We start from the raw sequence: 23,251 nt of genomic DNA, 5'->3' as shown, positions 1-23,251 counted from the left end.
ACACGACTGAGCGACTGAACTGAACTGATGAGTGTGGACCTTAAAAGCTTTCATCACAAGGAAGGAAAAAAAAAAAAGAAAGAAAAGAAGAGAGACATGCCTGGGCAGGACCTGTTTGGAGTCCCTTTAGTCTGGTGGTGCTCTAGTTTTGATCCTTTGTCAATTGTTCTGCGCTTCCTGTTAACTGGACGTTTGGGGCACTATTGTCAGGTCATTAAGTCTTGTTATTTCTAATTTAGAACATTCATGAGTCCCTATCATCTGCCTTTCAAACCTGATTTATTTCTTCTAACAGATTGTCACCACATCTGGCATCTCAACCATCTTGCCAGAAACTGTTGAATAAGGAGTGAACCGAAGTGTTTTTATGACCTGAGGAATGAAACTGCCATCTTTTCTTACTTTTCAAATATTAGTGACTAAAAAAGAGGTTGGGGGGCACTTAGGAAATTCTGAGAAGCCCCAGTGATGAAGATAAAAGATGTTTTACCAATGAAAATAAGATTTTTCTGCTTAATGTAGGCCTTGTGTTTCCCATTCTTTGGAACTCTGCATTCAGATGCTTCTATCTTTCCTTTTCTCCTTTGCTTTTCGCTTCTCTTCTTTTCACAGCTATTTGTAAGGCCTCCCCAGACAGCCATTTTGCTTTTTTGCATTTCTTTTCCATGGGGATGGTCTTGATCCCTGTCTCCTGTACAATGTCATGAACCTCAGTCCATAGTTCATTGTTCATCAGGCACTCTATCTATCAGATCTAGTCCCTTAAATCTATTTCTCACTTCCACTGTATAATCATAAGGGATTTGATTTAGGTCATACCTGAATGGTCTAGTGGTTTTCCCTACTTTCTTCAATTTTCAGTCTGAATTTGGCAATAAGGAGTGCATGATCTGAGCCACAGTCAGCTCCTGGTCTTGTTTTTGCTGACTCTATAGAGCTTCTCCATCTTTGGCTGCAAAGAATATAATCAATCTGATTTTGGTGTTGACCATCTGGTGATGTCCATATGTAGAGTCTTCTCTTTTGTTGTTGAAAGAGGGTGTTTGCCACGACCAATGCATTTTCTTGGCAAAACTCTATTAGTCTTTGCCCTGCTTCATTCCGTATTCCAAGGGCAAATTTGCCTGTTACTCCAGGTGTTTCTTGACTTCCTACTTTTGCATTCCAATCCCCTATAATGCAAAGGACATCTTTTTTGGGTGTTAGTTCTAAAAGGTCTTGTAGGTCTTCAGAACAAAGCTAGTGGAGGTGATGGAATTCCAGTTGAGCCTTTCAAATCTTGAAAGATGATGCTGTGAAAGTGCTGCACTCAATATGCCAGCAAATTTGGAAAACTCAGCCAGGGGCCACAGGACTGGAAAAGGTCAGTTTTCATTCCAATCCCAAAGAAAGGCAATGCCAAAGAATGCTCAAACTACCGCACAATTGCACTCATCTCACATGCTAGTAAAGTAATGCTCAAAATTCTCCAAGCCAGGCTTCAGCAACATGTGAACCGTAAACTTCCAGATGTTCAAGCTGGTTTTAGAAAAGGCAGAGGAACCAGAGATCAAATTGCTGGATCATCGAAAAAGCAAGAGAGTTCCAGAAAAATATCTATTTCTGCTTGATTGACTATGCCAAAGCCTTTGACGGTGTAGATCACAATAAACTGTGGAAAATTGTGAAAGAGATGGGAATAGCAGACCACCTGACTGCCTCTTGAGAAACCTATATGCAGGTCAGGAAGCAACAGTTAGAACTGGACATGGAACAACAGACTGGTTCCAAATAGGAAAAGGAGTACGTCAAGGCTGCATATTGTCACCCTGTTTATTTAAGTTCTATGCAGAATACATCATGAGAAACGCTGGGCTGGAAGAAGTACAAGCTGGAATCAAGATTGCTGGGAGAAATATCAATAACCTCAGATATGCAGATGACACCACCCTTATGGCAGAAAGTGAAGAGGAACTAAAAAGCCTCTTGATAAAGTGAAAGAGGAGAATGAAAAAGTTGGCTTGAAGCTCAACATTCAGAAAACAAAGATCATGGCATCTGGTCCCATCACTTCATGGGAAATAGATGGGGAAACAGTGGAAACAGTGTCAGACTTTGTTTTTTCTGGGCTCCAAAATCACTGCAGATGGTGACTGCAGCCATGAAATTAAAAGACGCTTACTCCTTGGAAGACAAGTTATGACCAACCTAGATAGCATATTGAAAAGCAGAGACATTACTTTGCCAACAAAGGTCCGTCTAGTCAAGGCTATGGTTTTTCCAGTAGTCATGTATGGATGTGAGAGTTGGACTGTGAAGAAAGCTGAGTGCCGAAGAACTGATGCTTTTGAACTGTGGTGTTAGAGAAGACTCTTGAGAGTCCCTTGGACTGCAAGGAGATCCAACCAGTCCATTTTGAAGGAGATCAGCCCTGGGATTTCTTTGGAAGGAATGATGCTAAAGCTGTAACTCCAGTACTTTGGCCACCTCATGGGAAGAGTTGACTCATTGGAAAAGACTCTGATGCTGGGAGGGATTAGGGGCAGGAGGAGAGGGGGACAACAGAGGATGAGATGGCTGGATGGCATCACTGACTCAATGGATGTGAGTCTGAGTGAACTCCAGGAGTTGGTGACGGACAGGGAGGCCTGGCGTGCTGCGATTCATGGGGTCGCAAAGAGTTGGACACGACTGAGTGACTGAATTGAGCTGAACTGAACTGAACTGTGTTTCCCAATCCTATAGCTCTTCCTGCCCCCAACCTCTCCCAATCCGCGTGCTTTTGCCACTTGCTGTCTCCCTTGGTGCACACTGGAGAGCAATTTGTCAAGGAGTTTGCTTTTAATAGCGTGTAGGAGGAGGTGGTTGTAGATGGTTAGGGCTAAACCTCAACATATGAACTAATCAGGTCAATGCTACTTCCCACTCTAGATCTGAGAGCGCGGGAAACTTTGTTTTGTTCGCTGATTCTTCTCGAGTGCTTAGAAGGAGCTAGAGAAATACTGTACGCAGAAAAGATTCTAAGAATTAGTCCACCCCTCCCTGATTCAGCCATCTCCCTCCTCATTTCCCCAGATTAGGCGTGTAACCTCTCTGAGCACCTGGGGCCAGCCGGCCCTCGCCCGGCCCGCGTGGGAGAAGAGCGCTAGGCAGCTAGGGGGTCCCGGTTGGGCATCCACGCAGGCGGAAACCTTCTCAGCCGCGCAGTCTCTGCGTCCTGAATCTGTGTCTTGCCAGGCAGCTGACGGTACCAACGACCTGGGAAAGGCGGATACACAACCTCGTCCCTGCCCTCTCCCCGGCCCAGCGGCGGCGAGTCAAGTACTCCAGCGCGATGCTGCGCGGTCGTCCCTTGGGCGCCCCCTGGGATAGTCGCGCAAAGGCGTGGCGGCGACCCCGCAGCCTCTTATTTGAAAAGAGGTGGGCTCGGGGCTGAGTTCCTGATCTCTGCCCCAGCCCCTAGGAGGGGACAGGAAAGCGCACAGGAGTGAGGGGCCCTAACACACTGGCCATTCTCAGACCAGAACCTCTTTAACAAGAGGGTAGCCGTGGAGCAGGCACGGCCCCACGGACAGCCTGGCAGAGCTGGGCTCTGTGCATTCCTTACAGTTTACTAGGTAGTTCCGTGCCCTTAGTACAGTTTTAATTTTGGTTTCATTGAAAACAAACAATCAGAAGTACAAAGTGAGTGAAAGTCAAGTGTCTCTTCCAATTCTGTCTCCCAGTACTCGCGCTCCTAGCTCCTGTCCCAAGACGTCAGGACAGGTCGATGGGCCAAGCAGTGAGGATGCTGCCACTCTGAGATTGGTTCTTGGGTTCCTGGGGAATGTGTACCTGGAGAGTGGGGTTGCCAGAGGAAGTTAAGGAACTGTTTTCAGGAGGGCAGAGGGCCTATGAGGGTGGGCAGGCAGTGCTGGGAGAAGGCGGGGAAGGACTTTTTTTTCCCTGGTGAGGGGGGTGGGTGACTTGGGTCTTTAAAGAATTGCTAATTAGAGAGGAAAACCCTTTTGCTACCAAGGATGCCATTGCCAGTGAGGGGATGCCATACTCCAGAGAGGGGTAGAGAGAGAGAGAGAGGCTTGTGAGGATGGGGAGGGATACCTCAGCCAGGGCTGAAAAGGTTGGAGAACTTGAAATATCCTTCCCGTGGTCCCTTTTGTACCTGCAGTCTAGTGAAGAACAAGGAAGTTTGACGGTAGGTGCTCCATAACCCGGGTGGCTTCCCCGGGTGGCTTCCCAGCTGGTGCAGTGGTAAAGAATCCACCTGCCAATGCAGGAGACTCAAGAGACGTGGGTTCAGTTCCTGGGTTGGGAAGATCCCCAGAGAAGGAAATAGCAACTCACTCCAGTATTTTTGCCTGGAAAATTCCATGGACAGAGGACCCTGGCAGGCTATGGTCCATGGGGTTGCAAAGAGTTGGACATGACTGAGTACAAGCAGAACGAACTGAGTAGTTAACTGTATACTGTTCAGTCATCAAACCAGAATAATGCCCACTGTGGCCCTTGAATTAACTCCCAGCCCCACCTCACCAAGATACTGGTAACACTCTCAGGTGGTGTGGCTTAGGGGGACATCCTTGTCCTAAGTGTGTGCATCTCTCCTCAGTATTTCATCATCCAGTTTTATTTATTGACAAGTACCAACACCAGCACTTTGTTGATGCAGCTTGGGCAACACTATGGGGCAATGCAGGACCAGTTCCACTAGTAACTGGAACTGGAACTAGTAGAGTAAGTTCCCTCCCAATGTCGTTTCCTGGGGAGGAGAAGGAGGAACTGGGAACAAGAAGCAAACCTTTATTTGCTACTCCCTTTATTAAGATAGCATCAATATTTGGTTTCTGTATTACAGCAAAGTCCTGGTTTTCCTCCCTCTACCCTGGCTACTCTTTATTGGTCTGCCTCACGAGTGTCTGTCTTCTTTCTCTCAATTAGATAAGGTCCCCCGAGTCCTGTTCCAAGCTCTCTTCCCTGTACCCTCCCCCTGGGCAATCTCATCCATCCTCATCAATGGCTTTAATGACGGATTTTGATTTTCAGATTGCCCTCTCTACCCCTCCCTTCCTCTTGCGCACCAGGCACAGTACATCCACCTGCTTCCAGGACAGCACCTTAATTTCATGTCTCCATCCAGAATTCATCTCTTCTTCCACAGCCCTCATCATGGATTTCATTTTCTTGGTGATTGCATTTACTTTCTTCTTCAGCTATACAAGCTTTGGCCTATCCCATCCCCCAGCCCCCTCCCCTCCCCTACTGAACTCCAGCCTTGATGTCCTGGTTGGGGAGGTCTAAATCAGCTCCCCAATCCACGTACTGTTCTTCTCATCCAGCCACCATCACTTGTTAGTCACCTAACTGGTTTCCCTGATTCCAAGTTTGCCTTCCTCCAGGCCTCATCCACATGGAGTTTGAGTGATGTTTCCAAAATGGAAATCTGATCACTACTGTCAGTTTTAGGATAAATGCTAAATGCCTTCATGTGGCCTAGAAAGATTCTGACCCTTGTCTGCCTTTCTACTTTCATGGCTCGTCCTGAAGCATCCTACGTTTATGCACTTTCTGCAGTGTTTATGCAATGACCTGGGGACTTTCCTATGGCTTTTTCTCTTTTCCTGACCATTTTCCTCACCGCTCTTTCCCTTCCTCCAGGTTTCTTCCTTCAGGCCCCTGTCTCCACACTGTTCTAGTAAGCTTTCCCTGATTCTCAAGTCTGGCTTAGCTGCGCTTCATCACTGTCCTTTACAGACTGTGCTTACCTTGCTGTCTATTTGCCTTTATTCTCCCACAGCCACAGTTGGCTTGAAGGCAGGGACCTGGGCATCTGAGTCACTTCTTTATTCTCAGATCCTAGCATGGAGTCTGGCATATAGTATATACTCAATAAATATTAACAACTTAAATGAATAAATGAAAGAATTTAACATGTGAAAATAGATGAAAACCAATCAAAGGAGAACAAGCAAATGTGTTCTTTTCAGGCTTGCTACAGCAAGGGTGTCAGCTGCCATTATTTGCTTTTTGGCAAAGGCTCAGGGAGGCAGAGGAATGGGAAAGCATCATGGTGGGGAAAAAAACAGAAGCCTTCAGGGAATGCTTTGCTTGGAAGCTGTTGTCATAGGAAAGCTGTGGTCAGGCTAACTAGAAGTGGAGTCTCATGTGATTGCTTAGGGGTGCATATTTGGCTTTTTCAGGTTGGTCCTAAGCTAGAAAGTGAAGTCACTCAGTCATGTCCGACTCTTTGCAACCCCATGGACTGTAGCCTATGAGGTTCCTCCATCCATGGAATTTTCCAGGCAAGATTACTGGAGTGGGTTGCCATTTCCTTCTCCAGGGGATCTTCCCGACCCAGGGATCGAGCCTGGGTCTCCCGCATTGCAAGCAGTTGCCGTTACCATCTGAGCCACCAGGAAAGCTCCTTAAGCTAGAAACGGGGCAAAAATTAGGGAAGCTGTTAGTTATTTACCAGGTCCTGTCCATTGTATGTCAGTTGTTATAGGGATTATTGTTTGGCTACCAGGACTAGTTGGTAGCGAGTGACAGTTGGCTAACTTTCTACAAGTCTGATTTGTAGATCACAGACTGGTTTCCTGGGCTGGTTGCTGCAGACTGTGGGTCAGAGTTTTATTTTCAATATATGGTCTGGTCATTGCCTGCATGTGTATTCAGAATCTCTAACTAATACATATTGAGTGTCTGCTGTATGGTATGCACAACACTCTGTGTTAAGTGTTGTATATGAAGAACCATGTTTATTTCCCAGAATACCTCTGTAGGGTAAATATTACCATGTCTGCTTAACCCTGATCACGTCTTCCTTTGAAGCTCATGCTAGTCACATTTTCTATCTTCTGTACTTCCTTGATGCCTTACCACACTGCCTCCTCCAGATTCACCAAGAACTGGGCTCCAGGTTCTTCTCACCAAGGTTGCCATCTTCCAGGCATGTCAGTATCCTTAGTTCTTTCTCATAGTACTAGACTCCCAGTTCTGGACTTCCTTATCTTCAGTGACCTTCACCTGGTCATCAGGTACATGAGGCAGTATCACCAGGAATGGCCTCATCTCTGATATTAAACCCCACCTTCTCCCCTCTTGTGCATGTGTGCTCAGTCACTTCAGTCTCGTCCAACTCTTTGCAAGCCTGTGGGCTGTAGCCCACCCGGCTCTTCATGCCATGGGACTCTCCAGGCAAGAATACGGGAGTGGGCTGCCATGCCCTCCTCCAGGAGATCTTTCTGATCCAGGGATCAAACTCTCGTCTCCTGCATTACAGGTGGATTCTTTACCTCTGAGCCACCTGGGAAGCCCTCTACCCTCTTAAGGTGGTTGAAATAATATCCTACCCTTTTAGCCCTTTGAGGCAGTAATTAATTCTGGGTAAGAGCATTATGGTAGATTTCCAAACACTTTAAACTATTTTTTGTTATTTTCTAAGATGCCTAAAATATGTAACCTGAAAAAGAAAAAAAAAGCCTCTTTTTTAAATTAAAAAATTAAATTAAAAAATTATAAAAAAAATTTTAAATTTAAAAATCAGTGTCACCTACCTGCACACCCATCACTCTATCATTCTCCTTCTGGAGGGTTCAGGGAAGGGAAGAAATCTGTAGAACATTATATAGTTGTAGTCACACTGCAGTCAGGTCCTATAATGATGGAGTTCATTTAAAATGAAGTTTGTTGTTGTTGTTCAGTCGTTAAGTCCTGTCCAGCTCTTTTGTGACCTCGTGGACTGTTGTTGCCTGTCAGGCTCCTCTGTCCATGGGGTTTCCCAGGAAAGAATACTGGAGCGGGTTGCCATTTCCTTCTCCAGGGGATCTTCCCGACCCAGGGATCGAACCTGGGTCTCCTGCATTACAGGCAGATTCTTTACTGTCTGAGCCATCAGGAAAACCCAAAATGAAGTTATTACTACTCTTTTGGGAGGTCTCCAATACATGACAAACATGTTGACTTAAATCATATTTGAGTGGTCGTGTTCTGTTATGCTGAGTATAATGACTAATTTTTTGTGTTAACTTGGCTGGGCCATGATACCCAGATGTTTGGTCAAGCATCAGTCTAGATGTTGCTGTGCAGGTAATTTTTACAAATGTGATGAACATTTAAATCAGTAGGCTTAGGTAATGTGGTTTGGCCTCATTTCATCAGTTGAAAGCATTAAAAGAAGAGTCCGAGGTGCCCTGAAGAAAAATAAATTTTGCCTCCAGACCACCTTCAGATTCAAGATGGCAACATCAACTCAACTCTCCCCTGGGTCTCCAGCCTGCTGGCGTGCCCTGAAGATTCTGGACTTGCTAGTCTTCACAATCTTATGAATCAGTTCCTTGAATCCTCTATCTGTCCGCATCCCATTGTTTCTGATTCCCTAGACAGCCATTACTGATACTCTGGGCAAGGGCCAGATGTGCAGGACAAGAATTCTGCATACAGCACAGATGAGATAAGCAGAAACCAAATCTGTGTATTACCTCCCACCTCTGCCTCAGTGAAGAAAAGTGTTAGTGTTAGTCACTCATTCATATCTAACTCTTTGCGACACCATGGACTGTAGCGTGCCAGGCTCTTCTGTCCATGAAATTTCCCAGGCAAGAATACAGGAGTGGGTTTCCATTCCCTTCTCCAGGGGAACCTCCCAACCCAGAAATTGAACCCAGGTCTCCTGCATTGCAGGAGGATTCTTTTATTGTCTGAGTCACCAGGGAAGCCATCAGTTTTCTGCACCTTTAATTCCTGCTCCTTGCATCAGGCCCAGCATCTGATAAGATATTCACATTTGTTGACTGAGAGATTCTAATTTGGAAGGTGGTTTTCAGCCAGTGTATGATGTCATTAACATTTTAAGCTTCTTATTTTCAAGCTAAAGAAGAAGAGTCTTACCATTATCCTTGAATAAAGGATGCTCTACTAACAGGTGGAGAAGGAAATGGCAACCCACTCCAGTATTTTTGCCTGGGAAATTCCAAGGACAGAGGAGCCTGGTGGGCTACAGTCCATGGCGTCCCAAAAAGCTGGACATGACTGAGGGACTAACACTTTCACTCTTACTTTTCACTACTAACGGGAAGAGATGTGTTTATCATAAGTCATCCTGAAAGTAAATCTGTGCTGAGTTTTCAGGGAGGGGGCACAGCCACATTTTATGGAGAAAAAAAGATTAAGAAAAATCTAACTTTTGCATTTTCTCAGTGATAAGTGATCATATGAACACTTGCTATGGCCCCTCTCAAGAGTTTATATGAGAGATATAAAGTGGGGGGCCTTGGGAATTCCTTGGTGGTCCAGTGGTTAGGACTCGGCACTATTACCGCTGGGGCCCACAGCCTGGGAACTGAGATCCCACAAACTGAGAGATGTGCCCCCCTCCAAAAAAAAAGAATAAAGAATGAAGTGAGGGGAACTGAAGTTTAAGGTTTACTAGCTTTGGTGTAAAGTTGACTCTGTTTCTGGGTTTTTACGTGGGGACACAAGGAAGGATGTTGGCCTTTCCTTAGGTTGGGGAGGAAAGCTGAGGCTGGCCTGGTTCCAGCTGGGGGAAGTCATTTCTCTTTTCTAGACCCAGAGTGTTCCTTCCCTCCAAGCACTGCCCTGTGACTTGCCAGACCCCTGCCCCACTTCCATTCCTTCCCTGTTCCCCTTCTTTGCTTTAAGCCCTATCCCTCTGTTTCCAGGGCTTGTCTCCACACTCATGCACCCTACTTCTTTAGGGAGTGTCCTGTGATGTTTCGGAGGACAATGTACAGCCAATCTTGCCCTCCATCTGCAAATGCATATCCCTCTCTGTGCTTCATAGAGCTTTTCTGTCTTTGAGTCCGGCACCTCTGACTGTGTGGGCGTGGCAGAATTGTAGCTGCTTCACTGTGTGGGCACTTTTCTCTGTGGTCCTTTATCCACCACTGTGGTCAGCATCTCCTCCCTTTTTCCTGCCTCTTCAGACTTCCAAATGCTGGCTTTATCATCTCACATAAGCAGACACGCGCTGTCAAGAGCAGTTTTCTAGTTGTACCCAGAGATAAGTATTTTTATATAGTTTGCTTTCATATATTTCACTGAGGATGTGAAGTTATTAACACCTCCTGTTTCTGGGAGGAGCTCAGTGAGTACAGTGGCTGAAAGTTCTGCAGCTTCCAGGAGCTGGCGTTCTCAGATTCCCTCTCAGCTTGGAGTTCCTGTGTCTTCAGAACTGCTGAGGTCATTTGCGCCCCAAGTTTCATGGTGGTCCTTGCCTTCTGCTCCCATCAACTGAAATCTGGGCCTTTTCTTTGATCTCACCCCAGAATCACTCACACAAAACATGTGTATGTGTATCATAGACTTTATTGAAAGACCCTACATAAGCAATGGAGTTTTATGTCATAGCAAAAACCAAACAACCTAAAATTATACAGATATAATCCTCATTTCTTACACCCACCTTTGGGAATCCCTCCCTCACTTCCTTCCTCCCTAGACTTGAGCCCTGCTAACCTGATTGCTGCCCTATCCCCTCATCCCTCATTCCCTCAGGCAGAAGTAGCCTCATCCACTTTAGATGAGAAAACAGTAACAACAAAACCAGCTCTTCTTCCTGCCCCACTTAGTATGAGTAAAAGACAGAACAAAAACCACCACAATATTGTAATTAGCCTTCAGTTAAAATAAATTAATAATTAAAAAGAAATGAAGAAGCAGAAGCCCTCACCACAATGGGAAAACAGAGCTCTCTCCCTGGGACACATTTTACTACTTCAGCTACAGGTCCACGCAGCACACACAGCAAGCCAGCTCTGCCCTGGACATACAGAGCCCTGCCATGTCCCCAGACACCCTCCATTTTCTTCTATTTCCTCATTTCTTCTCTTCCTCTTGGATCCCAAAAGCTGTCAGAGGAAACCATTACTCCTATTCTCACTTCATGTGAATCCATGATAAGGAACCACACTGGCTAGCAGGAGAGAGACAGGTCTGGAGAGAAGAGGGTGGTAGACAGAAGTAATCTTTGTTCATTTCAGATCAAGGAATGGGACCCCTGTGATGGAAAGCCACATTGCAGATCCCAGGATGTTCCTGCACGAGGCACACAGTGGGCATCCTCATTACAAAGGGTGAGGTACCAAGATATATTCTATGCCTAAACACCCCCGTCTAGTTGTGGGGCCCCTGCCCTGAACTTTTCAGGCTCTTCGCTGCCCTCACATAGGGGGCACGGCTGGTACTTGGCACCTGGGGCCCTTTTCCAGGAGGAGAAGCGATGGTGCCAGAGGCTGCAGAGACCATAGATGGCAGCCAGCATGACAGCCCCCAAGCCCAGGTGCCAGCAGAAGAAGGTAGTGACAAAGGCGAGCTCCACAGGGTCGTCCCCGCTCCAGGGCTGTCCGGAGGGAGGCGCATACATCAGGACGCTTAGATGCAGCAGCCAGTTGCTGAGCACCAGCCCCATCCAGCTCTTGAGCACCCAGAGTGAGGGCTGGTCGGGGACCCAGACCTCGATGATGAGCACCAAGCTGACCAGGAAGACAGGCAGCATGAACAGGGCGTGCACGCGGCTCTCCAGGGTGCTCTTGTTCTCAATGTGGTTTATCATCAGCAGCACCAGCACGCAGAAGGCCAGTGCCTCCGCCGCTCGCTCCAGCTTCATGTTCTGCCGCGCCTGGCACACCTGGCTCACGATGTCCACCACTCCGCTGAAGAGGAAGAACCCGTACATGGTGATGTGCTGCCAGGTGTCCTGGAACACAAACGGCCGCTTCGGGTCCTCCCAGTCCACCATCACCATCCGGTTTGTTCCCGGTGGGTAGAAGAACTCGGGCAAGATAACTATCAGGGAGAAGACCACCTTCACCACTGCTTCCACAGAAATCAGCTGCCACCACCGGTGCCCTCGCTTGTCTCTTGGGGGCAGAGGAGATTTGAGGAATCTCTGTCCCCGTAGCAGAGCCAAGGACACCAGCACCGAGTAGTAGAGCCCTACAATGAGGAACAGCAGCCCTGCAAGCAGGTGTCCCCCGAGGGTCCCCATGGTCTGGGTGTGTGTGGCAGGGCCACTGGCTGGAGATGAGCAGCGACCTCATGGGCGCTTCTCAGGAGCAAGAGTGGCTGCTTTTGAGCAATGGGGAGATTCTCCTGATGTGGCCACACCTGTGCTCCCACACAGGGGAAGGTGCCTCTGAGTCACTCCTGGGTGGAAGTGGCTCTTTAGGAGGCCTGATGGTGTACGTGCGTTGCGCCTCACTCTGTTCCTTACTTAGATCCTAGGCCTGGGATTTCAACCTTTGCCCCTCACTGTTGGCACAGGTCTGCCCTTTCTCTCCCAGCCTCCGCCCCACCGCTTCACAAGGAGAGGAGAGGGAGACAGTGGGGTGGTTGGTGCCAGCCAAGAGGGATGGTGGCTGACTCCCTTTTACTGACTGTTTCTTGGTAATAGGCATGTTACATTTTTTTTCCCCTCAGTTAAATCTGTCAACAATTCTGTGAGAAAGTTATTACTAAACAAATTTTACAGGTGACAGGAAGGCTAAGAGTGGGGAAGGGACCCAGCAGCCAACACAGCAGAGTCAGGATGGGACTGGATCCACTCGTTTATCTGCATTGTGACTGAATCTCGGCTCCAACATTTGCAACTCACAGAACGATAAGCAAGTTACTGTCTTCTGGAGCCTCAGTTTCCTGATCTGTAGAATGGGAATAATAATTCCTTTCTGGGTTTCTTGTGAGGATTAAATGCAGACATATTTTATTGTGCTTTGCTTTATTGAGGTTTTGCATATATTATGTTTTTTAAACAAAGGAAAGATTTATGGTAACCCTGAGTCAAGCAAATCTATTGATGTCATTTTTCCAACAACATTTGCTCCCTTCTTGCCTCTGTGTCACATTTGGGTTGTTTTCACAATATTTCAAATTTTTTTGTTATTATTATATCGTTATGATGGCCTGTGATCACTGATCTTTGACGTTGCTATTGTAATTGTTTTTCTTAAAGTAATAAAATACTTTTTAATTAGGGTATGCATGTTGTTGTTTTAGACACAATGTTATTGCGTGCTTAATAGACCATAATATATAGTGTAAATATAACTTTTTTTTACATGCACTGACAAACAAACAAAAAACCCATGACATTTTATTTATTGTGATGATCTGGAACTAGACCTGCAATATCTCTGAGGTATCCATGTAGAACAATGTATGTAGAGTATCTGATCTATAGTAAATACTCAAAAAATGACAGGATTATTAGTAACTTTACTAGAGTTATTACTAATATTTCTTGCAAAATTCCCATGATGCTGAAGTTATTGGAGTATTTCTCTGAATGATACCAAAGTAGGAATCATAAAGAAGAAAGTAAAAAACTTAATTATTTTTAAAAATTTGAAGGTTTTTTAATAGAATTTCAACATCAGAATTAATCATTTATGTATTAAAATTACTGTTAAAAAACCAATTTTGAGAGAAAAACAAACTAAAATTTTCTCTATATGTCACAAAGTGTTAGTCTTCTTACAATATAATAGGCTTTTATATCTCAAGAAGTTAAAAATGAATACCTTAATAGGAAAATGGGCCAAGGACATAAAGTGATTATTCATCTAAGAAAAACTATAAATTAACAAAAACTATAAATTGAACAAACCTATGAAATGCAAGAAAATGAATCTCACTGGTAAATAAGCAAATAATAATAAAAATCAACATGGTACCTGTTGTGGACTGAAAGTTTGTCTCCCACAGGATTCATGTTGATGCTCTAGTCTCCAGAGTGATAGTGTTTGGAGGCGGGGTCTTTGGGAATGATTAGGTTTAGATCAAGTCATAAGAGTGGGGCCCTTGTGATGACATTCATGTCCTTACAGAAAGAGGAAGAGAAACGAAGATCTCTCAGAAGAGTGTGAATTCTGTTGTTGTTGGGCAGAGTGTTCATATATATTTCATCTATTTGGTTTATTGTGTTGTTCAAGTCCTCTGCTTCCTTACCTATCCTGTGTCTGGTGTTTCTCTCCATATGCATGCACTGAGGAAAGGCCACATGAGCACACAGCCAGCAGGTAGCTGTCTTTAAGTCAGGAAAAAAGCTTTCATCAGAACCCAACCATCTGGACTTCCCTGTCAGTCCAGTGGTTAAGACTCCCCTCCACCAAAAAAAAAAAAAAAAAAAAAAGAAGAAGAAGAAGAAGAACCCAACTATCTTGGCACGCTGATCTCAGATTTCTAGCCTATAAAACATGAAAAATGAATATTTGTGATTTAAGTCACCCAGCGAGCAGATTGAGCTGACAGAATTTTGGTACTGTGAGGTGAGATGCTGCTGTAACACCTAAGATTGTGGAAGCAGCTTTGCCACTGGATAATTGGGAGAGTCTGGAGTACCTGCTAGAAAATTCTAGGTTAAGAGTGCCATGAAGGCACAGTTAAAAATAATTCAGTTGATGACCTAGAAAGAAAAAAGGACAACTATAGAAAAAGTGTCCCTTTCCTTAGAGAATGCCTAAATAGTCACCAACAGGATGTTGGTGGAAATATGGGCTATAAAGCCCTTTCTGGTGAGGTCTCAGATGGACATGAGAAACATGTTAGAAGACATGTTGAAAATGTGGTACTTATAAAAGTGGCAAAGAACTCGGCTCAGTTATGTTCATGTTCTAGTGTTTTGTGGAAGGTAGAATTTGTGAGAAAAGAAATTGCCTACTTAACTGGGGAGTTGTTGTACCAAGTTGTATCTGACTGTGACCCCATGGACTGCAGAACACCAGGCTTTCCTGTCCTTTACTATCTCCCTAAGTTTGCTCAAACTCATGTGCATTGAGTCAGTGATGCCATCCAACCATCTCATCCTCTGTCGCCCTCTTCTCTTCCTGCCCTCAATGTTTCCCAGCATCAGGGTCTTTTCCAGTGAGTCAGCTCTTCACATCAGGTGGCCAAAGTATTGGAGCTTCGGCTTCAACATCAATCCTTCCAGTGAATATTCAGGGTTGATTTCCTTTAGGATTGACTGGTTTAATCTCCTTGCAGTCCAAGGGCCTCTCAGGAGTCTTTTCCAGCACCCCAGTTCAGTCTTCTTTATGGGTCAACTCTCAAATCCATACATGACAAATCCAAAGCATGAAAAACCATTGCTTTGACTATACAGACCATCACCAAAGCGATGCCTCAGCTTTTTAACACACTGTCTAGATTTGTCATAGCTTTCCTTCAAAGGAGCAAGCGTCTTTTAATTTCATGGCTGCAGTCATTGTCCATAGTGATTTTGGAACCCCCAAAAGTAAAGCCTGTCACTGCATTCACTTTTTCCCCTTCTATTTGCCATTAAATGATGGGACTGTGAATGCGAATATGAAAGTCACTCAGTTGTGTCCGACTCTGTGACCCCATGGACTGCAGTCCATGGAGTTCTCCAGGCCAGAATACTGAAGTGGGTAGCCTTTTCCTTCTCCATGGGACCTTCCCAACCCAGGGATTGAACTCAGGTTTCCCGCATTGCAGGCAAATTCTTTACTGCTGAGCTACCAGGAAACCCCAAATGATGGGACTGGATGCCATTAACTGAAGAGATTACTAAGTACAGTATTGAAAGAGAGGCTTGGTGCCTCCAAATTGATTATTGTTATTGTTGTTTAGTCATTAAGTCGTGTCCGACTCTTTGTGACTCCATGGATTGTAGCCTCCATGGACTAGGCTCCTCTAACCACAGGATTTCCCAAGCAAGAACACTGGAGTAGGTTGCCATTTCCTTCTCCAATTGCTTATAGTAAAATGCAAAAAGAGAGGAATGCATTGAAGAAGTAATTGTCAAGCAAAAAAGATCTTAAACTTAAGGATTTGAAAATTCTCAGCCTGTCCATATTGCAAAAAATGAAAGAGATGTTCTGAAGAGAACAGGAAGTTGAGGCTCAACAACCTCTTGACAAGCGGATGAGCATGGGGTGAGACTACAAACCTGATTAGCCACCCCATCAGAAACACTGTCCATTTCAACCGAAGGGAGTGGAGCTGAGACTAAATGAGGGAAGGCTTTTTGGCTTCTTTGGTCCTACAGGCAGCACTGGATGGTAAAGCTCTTTGGCTGTGAACATGTGCTATTCTTCAAGACAAGGGGAAAAGGACCCTGAAGGCAATTCAGAGATCATTACGGCTGCTCCCTTGGTTTCAAAATGTGTGTGGTGGGGGGACACCACCTCAATCTCAACAGGCCAGACAGTGGTCTTCTGGAGCCTTGTGGGTGGGGCCACCTGGAGCTGTGGGGTGGTAACCTGCCAAGTAGAGCCACAGGGATGGGGTCGCCAATCCAGTGGGTCTTGAAGGCAGGACCATTGCTCCAAGGGGCTAAGGGCAGAGTATCTGACCAAATAGAATTCTTCTCTAGCCTTGAGATGTAATGATATTGACCTTGCTAACTTTCATACTTCCTTGGGACCATAACCCCTTCCTTTCACTTTCTCCCTTTTGGAAAAGGTACATCTAGCCTATGCCTGTCCCATGACTGTATTTGGAACCACACAACTTGTCTGGTTTCACAGGTTCATAGCTGAGAAGGAGTTTTGCCTCAGGATGAATCATACCTTAAGTCTCATGCTTAGCTGACTTAGATACTATTTAGATAAACCTTTAGGCTTTTGATTTTAGAGTCGATGCTGGAGTGAGTTGACACTTTTGGGACTGTTGGGATGGGATGAATTTTTTGCATATCTTTATGACTTTAAGGGAGGCCAGGAGCAGAATGTTATGGACTGAATGTTTGTGTTCCCTTACAGTTCACATGTTGAAGAACTAATACCCCAATGTGACAGTAGATGGAGCTGAGACTTCTAGGAGGCAATTAGGTTCAAAGGAGGTTATGGGGGTTGGGCCCCTATGGTGGGATTAATGTCCTTATAAGAAGAGAGAGATGAGAATGCTGTCTACTCTGTAAGGACACAGAGGAGAAGGTGGCCATCTGCAAGCCAGCAAGTATTTCTTCACCAAGAACTGAATTGGCTAGCTCCTTAGTTTTGGATTGCCCAGCCTCCAGAGCTGAAGAAATAAATATCTGCTCTTTCAGCCACTCAGTCTGTCATATTTTGTGATGGTGGCCCAAGCAGAGTAAAACATTGACCCATTAGTTGTTTAAGAGCGTGCTAATTTCCACAAATTTGGAGTTTTCTTTCTGTAGTTGATTTCTTTTTTGTTGTTATTGTTTTAATTTTTTATTTATTTATTTTTTTAACTTTACAATATTGTATTGGTTTTGCCATATATCAATATGAATTCACCACAGGTATACACGTGTTCCCCATCCTGAACCCTCCTTCCTCCTCCCTCCCCGTACCATCCCTCTGGGTCGTCCCAGTGCACCAGCCCCAAGCATCCAGTATCGTGCATCGAACCTGGACTGGCGACTTGTTTCATATATGATATTACACATGTTTCAATGCCATTCTTCCAAATCATCCCACCCTCTCCCTCTTCTACAGAGTCCAAAAGACTGTTCTATACATCAGTGTCTCTTTTGCTGTCTCGTATACAGGGTTATAACTTCATCCCATTGTGGTTGGAGAAGATACTTGATATGACATCTCTCTTTTAAAGTGTTCTGAATTGTGACCTAACCCATGTTCTCTCCTGGAGAAGGTCCACGTGCACTTAGAAGAATTTGTGTTCTGTTGTTGTTGGGTAGAGTGTCCACATGTGTTTGTTTTTAGGTGGAGGTCAATGTAAGGGAAGACCTTCCAACTGGCCCAGGTTGCAGTACCAGCAGCTTTATTATTGCATAGTGGATCCAGAGGTAATAAATTTCATGGAGGCTGTGTCAAGTCCAGATATGAGAATCACAGTGAAGGCTTCATGATTCTGGAGCAAAACCATGACCGTGTTGGCAAATGGCAGAGTGACATTTTGAGAAACTGGATCTTAGCTTGCTATTGGGCTCTTCTGGAGACTCTGAACACTAGTATGGTAACCATGTTTTCTGGATATTTTCTGAATCTAAAGTCAGGCTGCATAGCAATGCTGCATCATCAAATAGATATGTACAATGAGGCCAGGCTTGAGCATGACCTGAAAGCAAAAATAAGTGGTGGGAATGTGTTGCTCACATTCCTAGCATGCTTCCTCCTCCCTCTGCTCCCTTTGCCAACACCTAGTAGAGTAGAGCTCTCTCTGACTACTTGATAAGGAGGGAACAGTCAAGCTTGCTTCCAGGTGGCTCTCCCAGAGAGGACGTGCCAAGCAGTGCTATAATTTTGCTCCAGATGGTCCTGAAGAACAGCGTATAAAACAAACACTTCTGGAGGGCAGAACTTTGAACAGAATAATAACATTAAAAAACAATTCTACTTTTTCTGGAACAGCTCAAGGACCACTAAATCCTGTGTGTGTATGTGTGTGTGTGTGTGCATTCAATTGCTTCAGTCATGTTTGACTCTTTGTGAACCTGAAAGACTGAAGCCTGCCAGGCTCCTCTGTCCATAGGATTCTCCAGGCAAGAATACTGGAGTGGGTTGCCACGCCCTCCTACAGGGAGATCTTCCTGACCCAGGGATTGAACCCGAGTATCCTGTGTCTTCTGCATTGCAGGTAGATTCTTTACCACTGAGCCACAGAGGAAGGCCCACTAAATCCTGGGTAATAGTTAAAATCTTGTCATATGATCAATGGCCTAGAAGAACTCAGATGAGAGGATTTATAACAAAGAAGTTTGGGGAAGAATTAAAGGCTCAGACTCTTGGAATGGGCCCAGAATATTCATCTCTTGTGAATGCTGAATAAAATGTTCCCCTGGTGGGGGTTTTCCGGGACCAGGGACCAGGACAGTCCACTCTGCAAGGGCATTCTGCTCCCTTCCCCTCTGCCCAGTGTGTGCTCAGTGGCCTCATGTTTAGTGTGGCTGTGGTGACTGGGGTGGAGCTTATCTGTAGCCTTAAGAATACCGACTTCCTCCCACAGAGGATGACATAGTTCCTCCCACTCCTCGATGACAAAAAAGTGGTAAAGAATGATAAATGATGAGCCAAAGGAAAAAAACACCAACTTACGGCTGCTGCATTAGTGAATGGATATAAAAATATTTTTTCCATCCTAGCAACACTAGACCCTGAGGGTTGAGAGTTTTAACACCAAAGGGAAGAATATACCCATCAAGGGACACATTGATGATGTCATTGAACTGGAAGCGGAGGCGTCACATGGATATTTCAGGCTCCTCAAGGCGCAAGGCAAACAGGCTAAAAAGAGGGATATGGTGTTGGCTGCAGGTAGTGGACACAGAGATGTATTAGGATTGCTGCTGCACAAGGAGGTGGGGGTAGGGATGCAGATGAAAGATGGTGCTTCACCAGGTTCGCTTCTTAGATGACATGTCCAGTGGTAGTTAAAGGAAGGTACTTTGTAGGTAAGACCACCGAATGCTCTTTGATTCACTTATTCATTCAACAGTGAATACTGCTAACGCCAGATGCTGTTCCAACCCTGAGAATACAACAGAGAAGAGAGACAAGACACAAATACTTAAGAAAACAAGAAAAACGTTAGAGAATGACAAATGATAAGCCCTCTCCCGTCAAAAAAAGGCCATTGTGACACTGAGTGACTCCTTCCCATCATAGAAATAATGTTTAAACCAATATCAAACTGGCATTAGGGTCTCTGTGTGTGTGCTGAAGTGAATTCACTCAGTTGTGTCTGACTCTTTGCGACCCCATGGACTGTAGCCCACCAGGCTCCTCCATCCATGGAATTTTCTAGGCAAAAGCACTGGAGTGGGTTGCCATTTCCTTCTCCAGGGGATCTTCCCAACCCAGGGATCGAACTCCGGTCTCCTGCATTGTGGGCAGATGCTTTACTGTCTGAGTCGCTTCAATCATGTCCAACTTCTTGCGACCCCATGGACTGTAGCCTGCCAGGCTCCTCTGCCTATGGGATTCTCCAGGCAAGAATACTGGAGTGGCTTGCCATTTCCTTCTCTGGTATTAGGGTCTAGCTATTCAATATCTGACTGAATTTTTGGGTCAACCTATTACATAAAGACCAGAAGAGGAGATGAAGGAAATAAAAACAGCCCTGTGAAACCCACCTCCCCACTGTCGATGCATGCTATTCCAGTCTTTCCGATGATATCTTTCTCCTCGCAACTAGAATCAGATTTTGGTTTTTGCCATCAAGAACCTTGACAGAGACACTCCAGGTATTAAGGCCATGAGTAATTTTCTTTCCTTATCTATCTTTTTCTCCATTTTATAATTAGCAAGTATTATTTTTATAATCAGAAGCTATCTGAAAACTTAAAACCAATGTTGCAATTATTTAATGCCTGGAGAAAAAGCTTAGCTATCAAGACATCACAATGTGGCAAATTCTGGAACTTCCATGGTGGTACAGTGGATAGGAATCCACCTACCAATTGAGGGGACATGGGTTCGATTCCTGCTCTGGGGAGATTCCACAGGCTGTGAGCAACTAAGCCTGTGTGCTTCAACTACTGAGCCCATATGCTGCCACTACGGAAGCCCATGCATCTAGAGCCCATGCTCTGCAACAAAAAAGCCACCACAATGAGAAGCTCCTGCACTGCAATTAGAGAGTAGCCCCCGCTCACCGCAACCAGAGAAAAGTCCGTGAACAGCAATGAAGACCCAGTGCAAACAAAAATAATAAAAAGAAATAAATTGCTAAAAATTTTTAACTGTGGCACTTTCTGGATGGTAGTTTTATGGGAAATGTTAATTTGCATCTCTATTTTCTTATATTTTTCAACTTTTCTGTGAGGCTTTATTAATTTAATTTTATGATAAAATCATTAACATAAAAAACTGTAAGAATTCTCTTTAGTCATCAAAATATTTCTTTATACATCTATAATCATGTGTACAGTTATTTATAAAGATATATATGCAATACTGGCAACTTTTAAAGACACCAAGGGGCATGGAGACAAGTAAAAAGAGTAATATAACATAGCAAATGCCAACACAGAATGAATAAGTGTTAACATTTTGTCATGTTTTGCTTCAGGATTTTAAAAAATAAGCAAACATTCAAGTCCTTCTCAGTCCCCTGTCCATACCTTTCTCCGTTCACAGGTAGGGCCAGGCTTGGTGTGAACCCTTCTTGCCATTCTGTTATTTTGCATATGTTTGTATCTCTCCAACCCATCTGATGGTTTTCTATGTATTCCTAGTTCTGCAGAAACAAGCAGCAGAAGAAACTCTTCTTGAACAAGGCACTGGTCATGCCTCAATTAGAACCCATGGAAGAGAAGTTCCATTGTAATGAAGTCAGTGCAGTCGAACAGAAAAAGGTGGGGGGTGGGAGGCAGGATTCAAGAATCATGCAAAAATATAGTTGATGGGAACCATATGTCAGGGTGGCCACGTTCCAGTAAACTGGGCAAGTACACAGCTGTGTTGGACCTAAATTCCTCTACTCCCAACTCCTATTTTGTCCACAGGGTAAGTAAAGGTAAACAGAACTAACCTTTATTACCAGCCCCCACACCAAAAGTGACCACGAGTCTCTAGTTTGTCTGTCTCACCCCATTTCATCATCTGCTGTCATCTGAGTGCTCCTGGGTCTCAGAAGGAGACAGTGCCTGATAACAGTCATCTGTGCTTGTCGACTGATAGATTAATCTTGAGCAGATGAGTTTCAGTCACTGTGATAGCTCAGTCAGTCATTTTAAACCTTTCATCTCCAGTTGAAATAGGAAAAATCTTTAGCTTTACCCACATCTAAAGGAATTTTAGGCATTAGCCAGCAAGTGCTTGGATGTGTTTGCTGTGGGGAGGGGTTCCTGCCCCCTCCCCAAGTTCTGGTTTATTGATCAGGAGTTGTTGGGCCTGGGCATTCATGTTTTTAAAATCTCCCCTGCAGACACAAAAGACCAAATGCTGTATGATTCCACTTCTATCCTTATTATGTGAGGCACCTAGAGTGGTCAGATCCTTAGAGACAGAAAGTAGGTTGGTTGCCAGGGGTTGGGGGAGGGGGGATGGGTATTAGTGTTTAATGAGGACCGTCTCGGTTTAGTAAGAGGAAGGAGTTCTGGAAAGGGATAGTGGTGATGGTTACACAACAGTATTGATGCACTTAATGCCTCTGAACTGTATCCCTAAAAATGGTTAAAATGGTACCTTTTTATGTTGTGTATTTTTTAACCACAATTTTTTTTTTTTTGAGTGAAAGATGACCTCTCTCCTGGTGACGTCATTTGCTGTCAGGTTGAAAACCATCCTGTGTTCTTTGTGGTGAGTGATGGAAGGACGGGTTTTGCCCTTGTGCTTGAACTGGCCTCCTACTCCCTTGGGAGACTCAAACTGGAGCCGTTCGGGTTTCATTTATTGCTGCTGCTGGGGAAAGGCGTGAGGAAGTCTCACTGTCCCTTTAAGATTTGTCTGTCCCTTGCCCAAGACTGGCCCTGGAGACCCTCTCCATGCCCCTCACAGCACTTCTTCTTGGGTGGCTGGATGGTGATACCTCTCCCAGCAGGCTTTCTTTCTGGCCCCTTTCCATACCTGTGGCTGGGAACTTCTTCTGTTTCAGCCCTGTCAGGTGATTCATGCAGGTTTAACTCACACAGGAATAAATCTGCCAGTTAATGTTAAATAAGGATGCCTATGCACAGTTTTTTGTATCTCCTCTGATGAAATGTCGTGCTTATCTAGTGTGTGACCAGATGTTAGTGGAGCAATTGCCCTACCTTTTGAGATGTAGGTGAAGTTGACTCATTGCCTACCCATCCCAGACTCTCTGAAATCAACACTCTGTCCAAGGTTCCTGAGCATCCCAAGGCTGGGGTTACCCTCCCTTCAGACTTTGAGTGTGTGAATCTGCTCTAAACACTTTCTGCAGCACAGCACTCCTTGGTCTGTTTTTGCACTGCCCCGAGGTCAGCTCGGGCTTCCCAGGTGATGCTAGTGGTAAAGAACCTGCCTGCTAATGCAGGAGACATAAGAGATGCAGGTTTGATCGCTGAGTCAGGAAGATCTCCTGGAGAAGGGCATGGCAACCCACTCCAGTATTCTTGCCTGGAGAATCCCATGGACAGAGGAGCCTGGATTTATTACAAGTGTGAGGATGATGATGTTAGGTGATAATATCATCCAAAGCAAACTCCCAGCATTAGGTATTGGATATTTCTGTTTTTTTTTTTTCTTTTAAAGTCCATCAGCAATATCTTATGATTCTATTCTTATTATGTCTTCCAATGGGCAAAACTAACTTATGGTGTCAGAAGTCAGGATAGTGGTCTTTGTGAGGGGGAGTGGCTAGGAGGTGTCAGGAGGGACTTCTGGCACATTTCTATTTCTTGATTGGA

At 44.9% G+C, this 23,251-nt stretch overlaps 1 protein-coding gene across 1 annotated transcript; it reads right to left on the bottom strand.

Moving 5' to 3' along the window:
* Positions 1 to 10,273: 10,273 nt before the first annotated feature.
* LOC102411381 (transmembrane epididymal protein 1A-like) lies at positions 10,274 to 12,796 on the bottom strand. The gene has a single exon (XM_006056733.4). The coding sequence runs from the start codon at positions 11,981 to 11,983 to the stop codon at positions 11,096 to 11,098; it is 888 nt and encodes a 295-aa protein (XP_006056795.2). The 5' UTR covers positions 11,984 to 12,796; the 3' UTR covers positions 10,274 to 11,095.
* Between the last annotated feature and the right edge of the window lie 10,455 nt (positions 12,797 to 23,251).

Source organism: Bubalus bubalis, chromosome 1 (genome assembly GCF_019923935.1).
Source record: "Bubalus bubalis isolate 160015118507 breed Murrah chromosome 1, NDDB_SH_1, whole genome shotgun sequence".
In the NCBI taxonomy this organism is placed as follows: Eukaryota; Metazoa; Chordata; class Mammalia; order Artiodactyla; family Bovidae; genus Bubalus; species Bubalus bubalis.
The sequence above is the reverse complement of the archived record's forward strand: the minus strand, read 5'-3'. Positions and strand labels throughout refer to the sequence as shown.